Raw genomic sequence first — 18,981 nt, forward strand, 5'->3', positions numbered from 1 at the left:
AAGACAGAATTTTAATAAGTTGCCCAGGCTGGCATTGAACTCACTCTGTAGCCTAAAAAGTCATGAACTCTCCATCCTCCTGTCTCAGCCTCCCAAACAGCTTAGATTGCAGACCATCTCACCTTGCCTAGTATAATACACCCTTTGTTCAGATCATGTCTTTCAATGCCTAGCAGCCAGTTAGGAAAGGCATTAGTCAGCTCGCCTTACGGACAGAGTCACAAGCACAAGGGAGAGGGCCGCAGAGAAACAGGCCATGACATCAAGAAGCAGGACCAAGTTGGTCTGAACCACCCTGTCTCCTTTTCCTCCCACTCCCCAGCCCAGGGCCCCCAGCCTGGGACTTAAGTTCAGGCCTGGCAGATCAGGGCCCCACCTTCTTTTCAGATCCCATTTGAACCCCCTGCCCACCTTCTCCCCCACTCCCACAGGCCCTCGGCTCTCACCTGGATCCTGTGGTGGCTTCTAATCGGTCTTCTTACTCCTGGCAATCCCTCACTAACTCACCTCAGGAAGACACATGAGCATCTGAAAGCTCTAACACTGCCAAGGGTTTCAGTTGCCCTTAAGCTAAGTCTGCATGCATCCTGAAGACCTCAAAGGGCCATGAAAAAATTGACTTCTGCTTCCTTCTTGGACCTCAGCATTACCCTGGTCTTGCTCCTTTACCATAAGCCCTGATGGCCATTCAGGGTCACTGAAAAATGTTTTGGTCAGGATTCCAACACAGCTTGCTTCCTCAGTCAGGAGTGCCTCTCTGACTCCAGAGGCTTCAGGGCAGGTATAAGAGAACCTGGACAGTCCTGTCAGAGCCACCTTCCATCCAGCCTGGCTCTCCTTCCCTAGGCCATCTTACCTTCCCCTTCTTGGTGAGGATCTGCTTATAATACAACCAGCCTTCTCTCCTGATGTCACTGAAGGTCGCATCTGAGAGGTCAGAGGTTGAGTGTCGCTTAGAGGGGGCATCAGCATCTTCAGAGGTGCCCCAGCTATCTAGAGACTGTAGGGAGAAAGCAGAAGGCAATTTAGGGTGGCTCCCATAGTACCGGCATCTCAGGAACCCCATGGACTACACGGGCTACACAGGCCTGGCATTTGTGCTGTACTCTGATGTACTGTGTGACCTCATGGGCCTTGTTTGTCCTCTATGGACCATTTGTGTTGAGGTCATGAGACCTCATGAAGAAGCCAGGAAGGAGGAAAGGGTCTGTTCTGCCAGCAGAATGCTTGCCTCCCCACGCTGGAAAAGCCAACCCGGGCCTTCCCTCAGTTTTACAGCTTTGAAGGAATTGAGGAAACAGGGGAAGCAATTGTGGCAATAAGGAGTTAAGTAAACAGGGGAAGTGGGAACATCAACAAAGACCAAAGTAGTGATGGAACAGGTAGTCAAGCCCACCAGGAGTTAAATAGGAAGTGATGGTGTCAATAGGAATCCAGCCTTACAGCTGGCACATCCAGGGAGAGTTCAGTAAGCTGAGGAAATGATAACGAGGAGCCAGACGGCCATGGCCGTGTCTTTAAGGTGCTAAAAGACATGTGCATGATGCATGCGAGAAAAGTGCACAGAGAGACGGACAGGAAGCAGCAGCTGTGGGGGTGTGGTTCAGAGCAAGTCTCAGGGGGCCCTGCAGAAGCATAACTGTGGCACAGGGTTCCTAGCACTCAGGAGGCTGAGGCTAGGTCACAAGCTGGAGGCCAGTCTGGACTCAAACCCTGTCTTCAAGGTCTACCAAGACCCTGTCCTAAGAAGACCAAGGGCTGGAGAGACAGCTCCATGGTTAAGAGCACTGGCTCAAATGCCCACACATTTTGCTGGCTTACCCCATCAGTGAAGAAGCTCCGCAGCATCCGTAGGCTGGGTACCCGGTTGGGAAGGCGCCTGGGAAGCAAAGACCCAAGATGAGGGCTGTGAGTGGCCTTCGTCCTCATCACCCACCTGAACCCATGGCCCAACCTAAGAGAGCAGAAACTACTCCACCCCAGACAGACAGGGCCTCACCGGAGCACTCGGCCCTCATCCCGGAAGGTGTTAAGTCCGTCATCACAGGACTTGGAACGCTCTGTGGTGATGGCCAGAAGGTAGGAGGAGCGGCGGCCCGCCTTGATGCTGCCTGAAAAGGTGCCCATACAAGGCCTCAGGATTAGCAAGAAGCAGGTTGGGAGCTACCCTAGGAGCCCTCCCTTCTGGTCGGGGTCAGGAGTGGGATCTCCCATGGGGTCCCAGAAGAAGCAAAAACCACCTGGAAGCAAACCAACAGTGGGCAGAAGACCCACAGGGACCAGGCAGCAGGGGAGGGGCTGGCACAGGGTAGAGATACTCACTGCAGTCCTGGGAGTAATGGCGGCTGAGGGCAAAGGTGAAGGTTGGTGAGGATGGGCTAGTGCCCAGGACAGGGGCTGAGTTCATAGCACTGGAGACCACCGCAGAGGCAGGGACATGCTTGGCTTGGAGGTCAATGCTGGGGCTGGTGGGCTCATCTGCCAGCAGAGGGAGGAAGGTGTGAAGGGCACAGGCTGCTTCGATACCCCAGTCTCATCAGGCTTTGGCAAACAAGCTGCAAACCCTTCAGCTCCTCCTCACTAGGGCATTTCTGGCAACATGCCCACTCCCCACGGGGCCTCGCCCACCAGAATGTGGCAGGGGAGTACATCCTCTTAACAGGGGCTGAGCCTCCCGTTGCATCAAGGGCACTGAGGAGTGGGGCTGAGCCACCCCCTTTGGAGCGGGTCCCTAAAACACAGACAGCACTCTAGCAGACTGGTGGCTGGGGACAAGCCTTATGTCTTCCGTGTAGACGGGAGCACCTGACAGTGGCTCGGCTGGAATTTACTGAAACAGGGTTGTATCCCCACTGCAGGCTGCTGATGGCTTCACACCATCCTGTTTGAACTTCTTCCTCAATTCCCAGGCCTGCTCAGCTCCAAACTCAGTCCCAGGTCTTAGGCCCAACATCACCATCTTACACTCCAGGCTTTCTCTAAAGCCCCCAGCCCAGCCCAGCCTGCATCTTCACAGCCCTAACCCTTTTCCTATTCTTCCTGCACTCCCAAGCCAGAGAGAGGGGATCACCCTTGCCTCACTGCCTTTTCCCTCTCCCACTCTACAGGCAGCCACCACAGCCTCCTCTGTTCTTCGGGTGAAATCCAAGCTTGGCTCTGGACGGGAAAGGACCACATGGCCTGGAAGGGCATTCTGCCTCTCTCTGCAGGCTCTGTACGGTTCCATCTTCCTCTCTGAACACTCTTCCTCCATCTACCTTGAATCCTTCTTAACCGAGTTTTTTTTTTTTTCAATATTCCCAGTGCTGACCACACCCATTTAGGCCACAGAGCCCTTCCCCATCCACAGAGCCTGTCCATGTACTTTCTGTCTGCCCATCCACTCCCCCAGGGAAGTCAGAAGCCTCGCACAGTGCCTGACGTATTTGTTGGAGGAATGTAGGACAAGTGGGAAAAACAAAGAATGAAAGACACAAAGGGTGGAAGGAAGAAGAGGAGGAAGGAAGGAAAGAGGAAAGTTAAGAATGATGAATGAATGAACAAGGGAAGGCAGAAAGGAAAGAGGAAGGATCGATAAAGGGAGGAGGAAGGGAGGGAGGAAAGAAAAGCTGGATGGGAAGATGAATGGAAGTGGGAGAAGAATGGACAAACCCAGATGATCCTATCGGCACACAGCCCAGTCACGGGCACAGTAGACAGGTAGTGGGGACACAAAAGGACAGAGACGGGGATCCTTAGCCAGCTGCTCGGAACACCACTCACCAATGAAGGGGATAGAAGCCAGAGAGTCTTCTGTAGTGGCCAAAGGGGCCACTTTCCTGCCTGGGCGTTCCCCTCTGGCCTCTGGCTCTGGGGACTCATCACCAAATCCAAGGTTCATCTGCCTTGCAGGGGTCAGCTGGACCTTGCGACCCGTTGGCGGTTTCTGCCTCAGGATCACCTCGTCACGGTGATCCTCTGCAGGAGGCTCCAGGGTTCGGGTGCTAGGTTCTGGTCGGACGACTCTAGGTGGTTCAGAGGCCTCCGGTGGGAATGATGCAGGAGATTGGGCCAAGTTGAAGGAGGGAAGTCCTCCAAAAGGTGAGTCCCGGAAGGAAAGCGCATGCAGGAGACCAGTCCGGCGCTGGAATGATGGGCTATAGCTCCGATACCCAATGTACCCGATGTCATCCAGACCCTGCAGGCCAGATGAAGGAGGGGCCTGGGGCCCTGACAGGTCCCGAGAAGGACAAGCAGAGGTGCGGGCAGATGGACGCTGGGGAGCCCAACCACAGCGTTCAAGGCGAGGTGACACCAGTGCTCCTGGCCCCAGTGCTTCAGCAGAGCGGGTAGCCCGGCTCAGGTAATCGTCTGAGCGAGCTCGGTGCCAACCCTCCTGGCCCAGCTGGCTCAAGGCATCCTGGGAGGTGGAGCAGGGCCATGGGTGGTGGGTAGTCACATCCTCCAGCCGGTCCTGGGAGGCACTGCGGGCCCGTGGTGGCATGGCTGGGCACCGTCTCTCCCCCGCCCTGCGGGGTATTTGATTTGACAGCCAGTGTGACAGAGCCTGCTGGCACTCCAGTCTGCTGGGAAGCACCCGGCTGCCGGGCTCTGGGAAGGCACGGGGCGTCCGGGACTCTGAAGGGAGGTGGGGAAAGGCACCAGGGCTTGGGCGGGGCTGGCTCATCCCCAATAAAGAGTTGTCCAGGTGGGCACGGGTGGCAGATGGGACACAGGCCCCTGGGTCACTCCAGGCAGCAGGACTCCGGGGATCTGTGGGCAGTGCTGAGACAGGCTCAGGCACCATAGTGGCCCAGGCAGAGGCCCGGGCTGGCGGGGCATAGGTCTTCCGTGGGTAGCAGAGTGGAGGTGGTTCTGGGATGCTGCGGGCCTCTCCAGAATACGGCTCGTTGCCCTTCAGGTAGGCATCCTGGGAGTAGGCCTGGCCGGAAACAGAGGCATAGAAGCATGACCAGACTGGACTCAGAAGAGAAATGAGACAGCCCTAAAATACCAAAGTCCTCAGCAGGGAATGGAAGGGAGACGATTAAGTAAGGGCATCCTGAGTAGATGAGGGTATGCTCCAGGGAGAGTCCTGAGGAAGGACAAAGAAATAAGAATCTCTCTCTCTCTCTCTCTCTCTCTCTCTCTCTCTCTCTCTCTCTCTCTCTCTCTCTCTCTCTCTCTCTCTCCCTCTTTCAAGAAATAGATTTCTCTAAGACTTATAACAAGGACAGCCTTTAGCCACAAACATTCCAACATCTGCTCGCTAGGGTCCTCCCCCATCCTGTCCTCTACCGCCTACTGATCCTTTATGCCCAGCGATGCCCACAGCCTCTGGAGTGCTGGGGAAATGGACAGAAAACTGCCAAGGTGGAAGAAAACAGTAGAAAGCTGGCTAAGGGGTGTGTCCAAGGAGGGGTGGTCTGAGGGTGGGCAGAGGCTGGAAGAGCCCACTGCCCCTTCAATATAGGGTGGTGTAAACCGGGGCCCAGGGCTTGAGCCTTGGGGTGAAGAACATAACCATCTCTTGCTCCCCAGAAGCGAGCTTAGAGAAGGGGCTGGACTGACTAAGGGGCCTTGGGCCACCTCGGGCCACCCCTAGGCCTGGAATTTGGCACTGGCTGCTAAAGCTGACGCTGCATTGCTGGGGAGTGACAGGGCTGGCGCCCAGGCTCAGCCAAAAAAGGAGGCAGCCCCCCAGGGACAGCAGTCTTGTGTCCCTGACCCAGCCCAGCGCTAGATGAGCTGAGGGGGCTGTCTCAGGATGTAGAAGCAAAGGGTGGGAGGGTGAACCAGACACACACACATACTACACCACATCACAGACAGACAACAAGATACACACCCTGACACACACACAACACACACAATGAGATACACAAATATCTACCCCTCCAGTCCCAAACACAAACATCATGTGACAAGGACCAGCTAACCACACCCCCGAACACTCGGCCCCTCCAGCCTGGCATACTGGGCCAGCAACACATACCTCTCCCTCCTGCCATCCCGCTGGCTCCCGGAGCTCCCAGCATCACGGTGGCGGAGGCAGCATGCCGCCAACCCGTGCCTGCTACCCCACTGCCTCCCACCACAGCCCCTGCCCTGTTGGTTTGGGTCCCTCAGTCCCCTCACTCAGCCCTCCCTGAAGCTCCCCCTCTCCACCACCCGGCTCTCTGTCGGCTGCCTGGCGGTAGGAGGAGGGAGGATGGGTGTGGAGGGGACTTGCCGCGTCGGTGGTGGCGTCAGCAACTGCCGCCGCCCGATTGGCCTCCAGCCTTGGCTCCCAACCACAGGAATGCCTGGGCCCCACCCTCCGGCTGCCTGGAGATGGCAGGGTAGTGGAAGCTCCCAGATGTTGACATCTGGGGCTGGCAGCCCACTTGGGTTTAGGTCTGGCAGAATTCAAAGCTGCTGCCCTTGCCACCCCTTTGACCTAAGGACTGGACTGAGCCAGGGTACCCCAGGGTCATGTCCTGCTACTCTTTCATAGTGGCCTTGCCTCAAGTCTGGCATACAGGCAAACTCTTTAAGACCTGGGGTGAGCCATCCCCTCCAGTCTTTCCTCTTCATCTCCAGGAAGACCAATGGGACATTTGAGGTCAGGAATGGAGGTTCCCAGGGAGGCAACATGCCAAGTGTGGCCCTGTCATTACAGTGACACAGCCACAGCCAAAGCCAGCACAGCAGCTACGAGCCTCCGGGGCTTGGCCTTCAGCCATCCTCTGAGGGGCAGTGACCTAAGGAGCAAGCAAGCTGGCATCTGGGTAGGATTCAGGAGACTGAGAACAGGGCACAAGGCAAAGGGGAGGGAGTGTTCCAGGGCTTTGGGTTTGTTTCATACAATACATGTGTGGCATCCTCCACACCATGTTCTGAGCGTGCTGAGGCGCTGGGGGTGATGGGTTCAGAGTTTAGATCCCCGTGGGCCTGAACTTAGGATCCTGCAATATCACTAAGCACAGGTACCTGAGAGGGGCTGCCGCATGCTGAGGCAGCTGCGGGCAGCACTGCAATAACACGCCAGTGTGTGTCTACATCACAGCACCTCAGAATCCAGATGTGTGCGGCGTTTGTGTTACAAGCCCAAGGTGCAAGTCAGACTGCTGTGAGATCTTGCTGTGTGCTATACAGGCATTGTGGTACACTGGCACGAAGGGGAAACCACAGTGATATTGAAACAGACAGAGGGTCTGTTCTTCTGAGCTTGCAATGCGTGTGTGTCTTATATGGAGCGGAGTCATACAGCTAGGGATGAGTGTCCCGATCTGTAGTCAGTGTCTGTGACTGCGGGGTGTGCTGAAGAGCGCTCTTTGGTATGCACATCTACAGAGCTGTGCGCCCTCAGGCCAAGTGGGCAGGGGGTACAGGGAGCAGGCACCTCTCACAGGAGCAAACAAGAACATGCCAGGCTGGCAGGGCCCGCTGAGCCACCCTTTCAGATATCCTGGCAGGAATCCTGCCTACCAAGGCCAGCACCTCCTGTCTCCCTAGCACAGAGCAGACCTGAGTGAAGCAACAAGCGGCCCCAGCCCAGGGATGGGCCTGAAAACCCCAGTTGAGCAACGTCAGGCTATTTCCTCTCTTTTCTCCCACTGGGGCCCTCCATGCAGACAGAGGACTCACCAGCTGGAGGATGTCCTCATCCTTGGGCATGATAGAGAGCTCCAGGGTGTCATCACTGCAGAGACAGAGAGAGTCAGCCCAGAGGCAGCAGGGTCTGGGGGAGAGGGATCCAGTTGCAGGGCCCAGATTGGGGAAGGAAGAAGGTCGGCTGCTCACCTGTTCTGGATCAGACCTATGACTTGGGAGTATGTCTTCCCAATGACGCTCTCCCCATTCACCTTCACCAGCCGGTCTCCTAGGGACAAGGAGTGGGACCACATGTCAGAGTCCAAAGCAGGGCGTGGAGGCTGCCCCTGGACCAAGCATGAATGGCAGTGAGAGGAGAGGAACTTCCTTGGCATCTGGGTTCAAGAACCCCAACCCAGTGAGAAGGAAAGGGAGGGAGCCCCAGAGGAGTGGGCAGGCTTACCTGTACGAAGCCCTGCCCTATGGGCGGGGCCACCATCCTTCACATTCTTCACAAAGATGGTGTCCATGGGCTCCAGGCGGTGCCGAGGGGAGGGTCCTGGTGGGCATCAGCCAGGTTAGCTGGGCGTGGCTGCTGAAGGCCACACCCATGTATAGCTACACATACAGGGGACACACTCAGAGGATGATCACACAGAGACACAAGCATGCAATGACCGCGCTTCCACAGGACCTATGCCCACAGCCACACAAGGTACCACAACAGGAGAAGGACACCACCAAGGACACATAAAGAGCTGCCCACAGCCATGAGCTGAGCCCCTGTTCCGTACTAGAAGCCAAGCTACACAATATGTACACACAGCCCTTGCCCTTCCAGAGTTCTCTGTCACAAAGATGTCACAAACAATGCATAAGACACAGGGAAGGGCACCATACAGGAGGCCCCTATGGGCTGACAAGATAGCTTGGGGAAAGGCATCTGCGTGGTCTGAATTCAGTCCCTGAAGCCCATATAAAGGTGGAAGCAGAGAGCTAATGCCACCAAGTCATCCTCTGGTCTCCACACACTAGGCACGGTACATGCGTACTCCAGCATTATCCCGAGCACACACACTGGTAATCCTCAAAAAGAGGCCCTAATCTGGACTGGAGAGGTGGGTCAGAGGGTAAGAGCATGGGCTGCTCTGGTGTGGGGTCTGGGCTTGGTTCCCAGCACACACGTGGCAGCTCACAACTGCCTGTGACTCATGTTCCAGGGCATCTGGTGCCCTCGTCTAACATACGTGGGCTCCTGCACATACATGGTGCACAAAGAGACATATACACAGGCACATACAAACATAAAATACTCTTTTAAATGCACTTGATTTTTTTAAATTTAAATTTTTTAAAAAAGGTACAAGCTTGACAAGACCTCACATATATGGAGAGAGGACGCATCACAGGACCAGAGAGAAACCCAATATTCTTCCACTCTTCTTCCTTCTCCTGGGTCAAGGGCTCCAGGCAGAAGTATGAGAACCCTGGGATGCTGAGATGAGCACAGGATGGATACTAACTCCATCATGTGCCAACAAGACTCTGTTACTGGAACCTGTGCTAGGACAGTGGGCTCCTTCTCCTCCAGTGGCATGGTGACTCAGGAGGATCATGTCCCCACAGTGCCCACAGACAGAGGCAGGGCAGGAGAGCTGCCTGTCTGGGAAGGTCTGCTTTAACACTTGGGGAGCTCGAGAGCCAGCAAAGGACTCTTAAGATAGCAAAGGTGGGTCAGGCGGTGGTGCACACTCTTTTAATCCCAACAATTGGGAGGCAGAGGCAGACCAATCTCTCTGAATTCAAGGCCAGCCTGGTCTACCAGAGTGAGTCCAGAACAGCCAAGGCTACACAGAAAAACCCTGATTCAAAAAACAAACAAACAAAAAGATAGCAAAGGTAACAGTAAGGAGAGTCAGGCTCACATTGAAGACATGCCTTAGGGTCCCACTATTCCTTTCGGGACCTCACTGTCCACTGTCTCCACCCACAAGATGAACCCATGCTCAGTATACCCCAACCCTGATGCGCAGATCCTGCAGCCTTAACCTAGACTTTGTTCTGGGAGAAAGTAGAGGGAGGGTGGAACCAGATGGGGATCTGTCACTCAGAGTACTCAGTATCAGATGGCTGTGGGAGGGACAGGCCCATGGGAAGACAACCGTGAGAGGGGGAAATGGGGAGGAGAAGAGCGTGAGGAGGAGATGCCTGGAGCTAGCCTAGCCAGGAACCAAGAGGAGAAAGACTAGAGGTGTGGACAACAAGAGGGTGGGGCCCACAGGAGCCGGAGAGAAACTGAAGCCTTGCCCCACCCTGGCTCCACCCCTTACCTCCTCCTCCTCCTCTTCCTCGGCCTCGGCCTCCATTCTCTTCCTCCTGCGGGGAACAGAGAGATGGGTGTGGCACCTGTTCAGCCCCCAGCAGCAGCAGCAGCAGCAGCAGCAGCAGCAGCAGCAGCAGCAGCCTGCTGAGATCCCCACTCTAACCCTTGTCTCCTTCCAACCAGCCAACAGCAAGAAAACTAGAGAGTTGTCAGAGTCCAGCTCAGAACAAATGTCCAGTAAATATATACATCCTATTCTCAGACATGCCAATCCCACCACACTAGCATCCCAGGCTTCCAAGAACATTCAATTTACCAGGGATTCATGCCCTCTTCCCCTAGGGAGAAGGTCCCTTGTAACCCAAGGGAGGAGGTCCCCAACACACATGCAGAGGACTCAGGAGGACAAAGATAAGTAGCCTGGCGAGTGTAAACAGGGCTATCTCTCTCAGAGAATGTGCTGGGAGGTCCGATTAGCAAGGGGGAGGGGTGCACACTTAGGGCTGGATATCCTGAGCCAACACCAGCAAGTGGCGAAGTCAGACTAAGCCATTCTGGTCTGAAAGGAAAGAAAAAGCGGCCAGGAAAGGTTCTTTAATAAGAAGTGGGTGTCAGGCAAGGCGCAGGATTCTTGAAGCTACCTACAGGGGTGAGGGGGAGCTGCTAGGAGGGCCAGGGGTCCATCTGGTGAGGGTACTAGTTATTGGAGAAGAACCAGAAGAACAGAGACAGGCTGAGCCAGTGGGTGTTACACCTGAGTTAACAGGACATTCAGGGTTACATTGTCCAGCCATTCAGCAGCAGAACCAGGACCCAAACTCAGGACTCACTAGCAGCCCAGTCAGGTCAAGGTGCACCAGGAAGGTTGCTGGGTGCTGCTGGATTTCCCGTGGGAGGTGCATGCCCACTGGTGGGCACTGACAGCATGGACAGCGGGTGGCAGAAGCAAACAGGTGCATATGGACGGCTAAGCTCACTGCAGGCTCCCTCCTACTGCCTCAGGATGAGAACATCTCTCAGTCCAGGGCAGGTTCTGGAAAGGGAGGGAGCAATCCTGGCTTGTCTTGCCCCAGAGTTGGCCAGTGACCCATGAGAAAACGAGCCCAGCACGCAAGAGCACAGCCTCTGTCACTGCCACTCCTCCAGTGTCCTAAGAGAAGGTGGCAGGAGCTAGAGAGAAGGAAGGGTAAAACCAGGGGTTCCAGGAGTGAAAGGGCTGGTGCCCTCGGACACCCAAGGCTTAGGCATAGCCAATGACATGACATGACATGACAAATGACAGAGATGATCGGGGCTGGAGAGATGGCTCAGAGGGTTAAGAGCATTGCCTGCTCTTCCAAAGGTCCTGAGTTCAATTCCCAGCAACCACATGGTGGCTCACAACCATCTGTAATGAGGTCTGCTGCCCTCTTCTGGCCAGCAGGCATACACACAGACAGAATATTGTATCCATAATAAATAAATAAATATATATAAAAAAAAAAAAAAAAAAAAAGATGATCCTAGTATCAAAGATTCATATACATGTGAAAGCCACACAGCATGTGACAGACATATACACACACCACAGCCTGCAGACACTACACACACCGATGCAAGCAGGCATACATAGGTGCAGAGACATACAGGGAAACCTAATGCTTTGGTTGTGTGGCAGGTGGGGTCAAGGTACCCAAGCAATAATCCCCCAGCAGTTGTGTAGGTTGATCCAACCCTGGGGGAAGGAGAGAGAGGGGTTCATGGACTCTACTAGAAATTTGTTTCCTCTGCAGGAAGGGAGGTTGGGAGCCCCACTGCTGCCTAGCGACCTTCCTGTCTTCCACACCCTTTGCTTTCAGGGACTTTCTCTCCAGGTGGTGGCCTTGTGAGAAGTTCTGGCTCTGTGATTCAGAGTCTGAGGCATCTGTATTAGGGATTGAAAAGCTCTCAGGGGTCAAGGCAAAGCAGCCTTCAGGAGAAACTGAGTCACAGAGCGGTGCGACGGCCCTCAATCCACAACCACAAAGGACTGAGTTAGGACTAAGACCCGGGGGCCCTTGGACCCCTCCCCCAGGACTCCTTCCAGCAAATAAGGGGGGGGGTTCCCTGAAGAGATGACCCAGGTCAAGAACTAGTGGACAAGTGAACAAGGAGCCCATTGCCCAAAATGATCATTCCCTTTCCAGATAATGTGTGTGTGTGTGTGTGTGTGTGTGTGTGTGTGTGTGTGTGTGTGTGTGTGTGTCTGTATGTGTGTCTGAGTATCACACACACACATGCAGCTCTGCACATACTGACTTCTCACCTCTGCACCCTCTGGAAAGACCCAGTCCAGAAAAGTTAGGGAATTTGTCCACAGTCATGGAGCAAGAGTCATAGGCTCAGCGAATACTGAGTACTGCCTCCTTAAAGCTCCCCTCTTACTGTGGGTCTGAAGGAGCCAGGCCGGACCCCTGCCGGGACTCCTCTGACAGGTAGCTGATAGTCCAACTAGCTTCTCTCTCCCATGGAGCTCCCTCCTCCCACACAGTGGCCAGGCACTGGCAAGCTGACGTACCTTCAGGCTGCAGTGCACAGCTGACTCGGGTGGGTACACAATGAAGTGACGCAGGGTGAAACCAAAGCCATCCTGGAGATTTTTGCGCAGCAGCAGTGTCCTCGGCCCCTGCCAGGGGAGGGGGCGTCCAGAAGAGCACCCATCTCGTGGGCCCAGTGGAAGCTGCAGGAGCAAAGGGAAACAGATGAATGAGCTTCGTGTAGCCTACGCTCATGGCTCTGTACCCGCCGCCAGCTGCCCAGAGCCTAGGGCCTGACAGGATCACCTACATCTACAGCCGCAAGGGCCCAGGTGCCTTGGGGGTCCTGACCCCTTCACTGTTCCCCTCCTCTCTCACTCTTTGAAGCCTGACAGCTTCCTCCCTCTGAGCTTTCCCTCAGTCTCCTCCTGGAAATTGAGCCAGGACACACTTACTGTGTGCCAGGCACTGCACACACACTTTTTCTGCACAGGAAGCTGTGCGTACAACTTGCACATCCCCACACATACATTGACATGCATGAATACACTCACACACACAACTTATGTAGACAGAACAAAACATAACACAACACAGGAACACCAACAAATATGTACACATAAGCCGGGCGGTGGTGGCGCACACCTTTAATCCCAGCACTTGGGAGGCAGAGGCAGGCGGATCTCTGTGAGTTCGAGACCAGCGTGGTCTACAAGAGCTAGTTCCAGGACAGGCTCCAAAGCCACAGAGAAACCCTGTCTCGAAAAACCAAAAAAAAAAAAAAAAAATATGTACACATAAGCCAGACAGTGGTAGCACATGCCTGTAACCCCAGCACTCAGGAGGCAGAAGCAGGTAGATCTCTGAGTTCAAGGCCAGCCTCATCTACAGAGTGAGTTCCAGGACAGCCAAGGCTTCATAGAGAAACTCCGTCCAAAAAATAATAATAAATAAACAAACAAACAAATAAATAAATGATAAAAGTAAAAATAGCAGATGTGCACATGGGCAGACTCACAGAACCATGTGTAGGCACCATGCAGGCACACTGGTAGGGCACAGGTATGTAAACCAGTCTTGTATCCACACAGCGCAGAGACAGCCACATGTCTGCATACACTGGCACACACATGCACTCTCCAACAGCATGGAATCAAAAGCCCCAACTGGACATCAGGCCATTAAAGGGACTTGCTGAGGTTGCAAAGCTCAGCCCAAAGGCCAGGCTGGTTCACCAGGAAGGCCGATGGGAGATACCGCCCTCCGTCCATCCTGCCAGAATGCTTGGGATTCCCCTAGACGACAGGGTAGGTCATCCAAAGAAAAGAGCTGAGAGGGCCCATCTAGGACCACATCTGGGGCAGGAGGCAAGGGGTGACGGAGAGAGAAGACTGTCTTGAATATCTCTAGACACTGAGATAAACAGCAGTAACAAGTATGAGATGAATCATATGCAGAGAGGCTGACAGAAAAGATGGATCCCAGGGGGACAGGCCGTAAGAAAAGCAAGAAGCCTTCAACAAAGCCCCAAATCCCCACAGCCGCTGGGGAGCCTGAGCTAGCTAGCACTTGCCTCTGCCCTCAGGAAGCTGCCCTTCTGCTAGCTAAGAGACCCATCTGAGAAACTGTCCACCCCCGGTCTATAGAGGGAGAGCTCGTGATGGTGCACAGCCAGGAGGCTTAGCTGCCATCCAGCAGGTTTAGGGGAGAGAGCAGAGTCTCGAATCTCAATAAATAAAAGGAAAACGAGACAGATACAATAGGTTTGCAGACTGTAGTCTCGGGGAACAGAGCCAGGTGGAGGACACAAATCAGCGAAATAAGGGCCCAGAAAAGGAGACATTCCATAGCCTGAAAAAAATCAGGTTAGGTCCTGAACTCTCCATCCCCAGAAGGGTCCAAGCAAGACCTAGACTACTCCTGGTCCCAGTCCTTAGCAGGGACCCAATGGTGTCCCCTCAGTTCCTTCCCCTGTGGTTACACCCTGGCCTCTTCCAGGGCCCTACATTCACATTCATGGGGTCCACGGAACCTGAAGAACATTCATGGAAATTCCTTGAGCTTCCAACACACCCCTCCCTGATTTCCCTGATATGGAAAGATGATCTCATGGGTCCCCAGTGCCTCTCCCACAGAAACCCCTGCTCCCCCACTACTGTGGGCTGCCCTCCTTTGCACTCCCACCCAGGCTCAGAGCTGAGGGTGTTTGCAGGGCCCATTGTTTTGCTGGTGCCCTGGATTAAGGTTTAAGCCACCAGCTGCCCCAGTGATGAGAAGCGGCTGGGACAGGTCTCCACATGTTTCCCTCCCCTCCCCCTACACACACATCCTGCCTAGAGCTGCCAGCTGCCTGGGGGTGCCACTCCCTGAGGGGACCTGCTTGTAATCCAGGACAGTGGGTATGCCTTCCTCCCACTGGTCTCTCGTCACCCCAGCACAACAGCTCCCCCTTCTCACATATCTAGGCCTCTCCAATCGCTCTCTTCTTTCCAGGTCCTGTCTCCCACTCCTTCCAATTCAATTAGTCTCTTGAGAATGTCAGTCACCCCACCACCACCACCACATCCCTATCAGAGGAGACTCCACAGATGCAGTCAGGGCTGGCTGCTCCCCTGTGGGAAGCTCTTTCAGACTTAGCCTCACGCTAACCTTACATGCAGGTTTCTGCTCCTCCCCTATGACCTGGGACAACACTGAGTCTAGCTCTCCTCTTGAGGGCGGGAGAGGTGTAAGGTACAGAAACAGACCAGCATTGAGAACTAGAGGGCAGTGGCAGTGAAGTGCTCCTCTGCTCCCTGACACAGGCACACAGACAGGACAGAGAGGTGCCACAGGCATGGCTAATTAAGCCCTCCTGACTGGAATCTATTTGTAAACACTCTCAGCCTCTTGTCTGAAAACAAAGAGACATCCAGAAACATCAGCTGTGGTTAAAGAAGGGCAAACAGCCCAGGGAACACATCAGGCAGAAGGGGACACTCGATGGATTGGCTACATCTGTATGACACCCCCTCATCCCACCCCAGAATAAAGAGGTCATAGCAGAGAACACTGTATTGAGACTGGGCATGGCGCCCACTGTGACTCACGCCTACCAGCCCGGCAGATCCCGGAACATCAGAAACACTGCCCCCAGCCGGGCAACTGCCGGCCCTGGGAATCACCCAATGCTTGCTGGGGGGCCATTCTGCCACCTCAACTTCCTCTGGCCACTAAGAAACCATTATTGCCTCTGTGTCAGCATCCCTGCTGATAGGAAAAAAGATAAGAGAACAGAGTGGCGCCCACTGTTCGGGTTAGTGACCCAGTGCCTAGCTCTCACTGGGTCTCTACTAGCCTAGATTCCTAGATATGCTAGCCAGCGACTCCTCCAGTCATCAGCCCCCTTTCCATCCTTCCACAGTCTGTTAACTAGGAGGGCTGAGTCCACAGGTGCTATTACCCAGACTCCAGGTTCCATTCAGAGCCCTTGGGAAAGCTCCCACGCAAACGCTGCCACCTCACCCTGACTCTCACCTGCTCATACACACACACACACACACACACACACACACACACACACCACTTGCAAGGATGTCGTCTGGGAATGCAAGATGCTCTCAGCTCGAAAGTGGGTAACCCTAGACCCACAGTCTTTGACATCCAGCTCCCGCCCGGCTCCAAAGCTGTTCCTCACCCTGGCCGGACGCAGCCCGAGTGCTCGGCGGTCGCTGTGGCTCAGACAGGGCAGCCAGAGGCAGCGCGGCTCAGGGGCGCTGCAGTCCACACCGACGGCGCGCTCCCAGCGCCAGCCCCCGACGCCCGCACGCTCCACGCGCCACACGGCGCTGCGTCCACCGTCGTGGCCCCAGCGCGCACCGGGCCTGGCTTCTGGAGCGGGACGCGCAGTACGGGACTCCGCGGCTCGGCGCCCCGCGGGGGACGTCCTCGGACCGCCGCGCGGCAGGCGGAACCCAGGAGTCCCAGTCCGCCCCCCAGAGCCGCGGGCTCGAGGCCCAGAGGCCCCGAGGGGGCGGCCGGCCCGCGCGGACGGCGGCAGGACTGCTGGAGTGGGGCCGCGCCTCCCGCGCCGCCCGGGTGAAGGCGCCCGCCAGAACCCGGCTGGGACACGCCGGCAAGTCGCTGGGAAAGACGCCTCCCCCTCGGGGGCGGCCCCGGCGCCGCGCCAGCCCACCCTCCGCCCCACGCCAGAGGCTTCCAGCGGTCTCTGCTCAGGCACAGCACACACCGACCACACCATGCAAACACAAGTACTCACAATGTCGGGCGATCACATTATGGGCCCATTGGCTTCACATTCCTGCAGAAACATGTACTAGCTGTGTGCCTCACTGCACCCTCTCCACTTGTCCCCCGGAGATACACTGTACTCAGAGCCCCTCAGTGTGGTTATTACACCTTTGGACATCCTTCCAGGCAAACATCCCTATGGGGAACACATACAAGCACAGCCCCTGAAGGTATGCCAGACCCTTTCAGACCCCACAGAGATGCCCACTGAACCACATACAAGGCTGGCGACAAGGACACCGCTCAGATGTGCTTGCCTCAGGACACTGTGCTCTTCAAGTGGGACACGTACAGCCAGCCCAGAGCCCTCAGGCTACAGAGACCTCACTCCAATCTCCCAAAGGAAGCTTGTTCACTCCTTTTCCCCAGGACCCTTGCCCATGAACCAGGTGTCACCAAGCTGAGAGGAGGCTCCAAGCTGTCCACTCTCCCTCTGCCCCCTCCAGAATGTGAGTGGGACAGGAAGCTGGCTGATTCCAGACACCCCCTCTCCCCTTTTCTGGCTCTCCAGGTCCCATCCTTTCCCCCAGCAGAGGCAGGGCAGGCAATTGCCCTGAGTGGTATGTATTCTCCATTATCACTCATACCCCGAGTTCCTGAAGGCATCTGTCACGACTACCACCATGATAGGATAGGCTATGCACAGAGAGGGAAGTGCCCGGCAAAAGGGGACACAAGCCCAGAGCCCATCTAAGAGGGAGAGCCACAGGGCTGGGTTACTTTCAAGCACTCATTTGGCCAGTCACTGTCCTCACTTGCCAGGAAGGCCGTCAATGTGAGAGTAGCTCCAGGAGGGCACAGAAGAGGACCACAGAGGGAGGGAGTGGGTTGGCAGGATGGAGGGAAGGAAGAACACAAGAGGAAGGGTGAGGGTGAGGCCCAGGGTGGAGGGACCAGGTCAGCCAGGGAATGGGTTTGTTCTTCTGTTTCCTGTTTGCTGCTTGTGGGGCCCATGCGGGAGCTGGACCCCCACCTCCACCCTGCGGAAGCCCAACGGGAAGAGCCAGGCTGCCGTGAGCTGAGTCAGGACTCCGGGAGAGCAGGAAGGGACCAGTCAGGGACAGTGGGACTGAGTCTGCATTTCTCCCACTGGGTGACTAGAAAATCAAGAATTCTGCATCCCACCAAGTCCTGCTCTGCCCCCCTTGTGACTTCCTCCCAAGGGCCATACCTTCCTAGACCAGGTGGTCACCCCACCAAGATGTCCTCATCCACTTAGACTCTGAAGCCAAAATAGAGGGCAGACACAAAGATGTCCTTGACTCCATCAGGCCCCCTCACTAAGTCTTCCCAGCTGCCTAAGGGCCACCTTACATAACTGTTCTGGAACTTGAGATATAGACCAGGATAGCACCGATCTGCCCGTCTCTGCTTTTGCCACCTATTCCAGGCTTTTTTCCTTTTTTATTTATGTGTTGATGAGGGCACACAAGCTACTTCCCTAGGAGGTCAGGAAAATCTCCAATGTCGGCCATTGCAACCCACGCTGTGGCTTCTACATAGACCTGGAGGGTTGGAGTCTAGATCTCAGATCTGTGTGGCTAGCACTTTTCTGTCATGCTGCAAGCAGAGGTCTTACGTTTAAGCAAAGAGATTCTTCATTCTTCCACCCCATGGGCCTCTCCTGGCTGACCAATAATGAGTGTTTGATTGAGACTTGGAGGGGCCTGAGAGCTATAGGGAGGGCAGAGGATGTGACACTGTCCAGTCTTACACAGACCTGGAAAGAGACCAGAATCTCCAGCGTCCACTTCTGTCTTTTAACCTGGTAGATGTGGAGAAGGCTGCCTCAGTGGAGAGACACAGAGAGAAGGGGGCAGGGCACTTGTAGTGCACACAGTAGTGCCTCAAAGGTGGGCCACAGCTAGAAATGATCTGCTAGGCCTGGGGAGCCAGCTCCCTCCGGTTTCCTCTGGGAAAGGAATGTGGGGTGGGCCCCAGAGCCCAAGGGGGAGGGGCAAGCCTGGGAAATACCAGGCGTTGCTGAGATTCTATTCCAAGCCTTCCTGCCCAGTGTGTCCTCCCCACACACCCTGCCCGCTTCCTCCCCCACTGCCGGAATCACGCACGGGCCAGCCCCTCCCAGCCCCCTAAGTGGCTCAGCTGGCAAAATCTATTCCACTTATCTTCCTAAGGGTCCGTGCCCCGGGGTTCAGGACAGCCCCCCTAAGGAAGGGCACCCAGAATTCTAAAAAGTACTTCTAATTGTGGTCCTCTAAGTGCTACATACCCATGATGGCTTTTTTTGGGGGTGGGGGACAGGATATTGCTTTGTGGCTCTGTTAGCATAGAACTCTGAATACAGACCAGGCTGGCCTT

General features: G+C 55.3%; 1 protein-coding gene across 2 annotated transcripts in view; it reads right to left on the bottom strand.

Annotated features, from left to right (window-relative positions):
* Arhgap23 (Rho GTPase activating protein 23) overlaps window positions 1–18,981 on the bottom strand; it is an 80,149-nt gene that overhangs the window by 37,804 nt on the left and 23,364 nt on the right. Inside the window, exons 1-11 of one of the 2 annotated variants that reach the window (XM_038326033.1) lie at window positions 16,049–16,178; window positions 12,414–12,575; window positions 9,885–9,930; window positions 8,018–8,113; window positions 7,765–7,843; window positions 7,609–7,663; window positions 3,763–4,921; window positions 2,323–2,478; window positions 2,000–2,111; window positions 1,822–1,879; window positions 857–1,000 (exon numbers count right to left, since the gene is read on the bottom strand). In XM_038326033.1, coding sequence (XP_038181961.1) covers window positions 857–1,000; window positions 1,822–1,879; window positions 2,000–2,111; window positions 2,323–2,478; window positions 3,763–4,921; window positions 7,609–7,663; window positions 7,765–7,843; window positions 8,018–8,084 — 1,830 coding nt within the window. In that variant the 5' untranslated portion in view covers window positions 8,085–8,113; window positions 9,885–9,930; window positions 12,414–12,575; window positions 16,049–16,178. Of the gene's footprint in view, window positions 1–856; window positions 1,001–1,821; window positions 1,880–1,999; window positions 2,112–2,322; window positions 2,479–3,762; window positions 4,922–7,608; window positions 7,664–7,764; window positions 7,844–8,017; window positions 8,114–9,884; window positions 9,931–12,413; window positions 12,576–16,048; window positions 16,179–18,981 lie in introns of those variants that run through there. The other variant, XM_038326032.1, reaches the window with a different exon arrangement.

This window comes from Arvicola amphibius, chromosome 4, assembly GCF_903992535.2.
Source record: "Arvicola amphibius chromosome 4, mArvAmp1.2, whole genome shotgun sequence".
Classification (NCBI taxonomy): Eukaryota; Metazoa; Chordata; class Mammalia; order Rodentia; family Cricetidae; genus Arvicola; species Arvicola amphibius.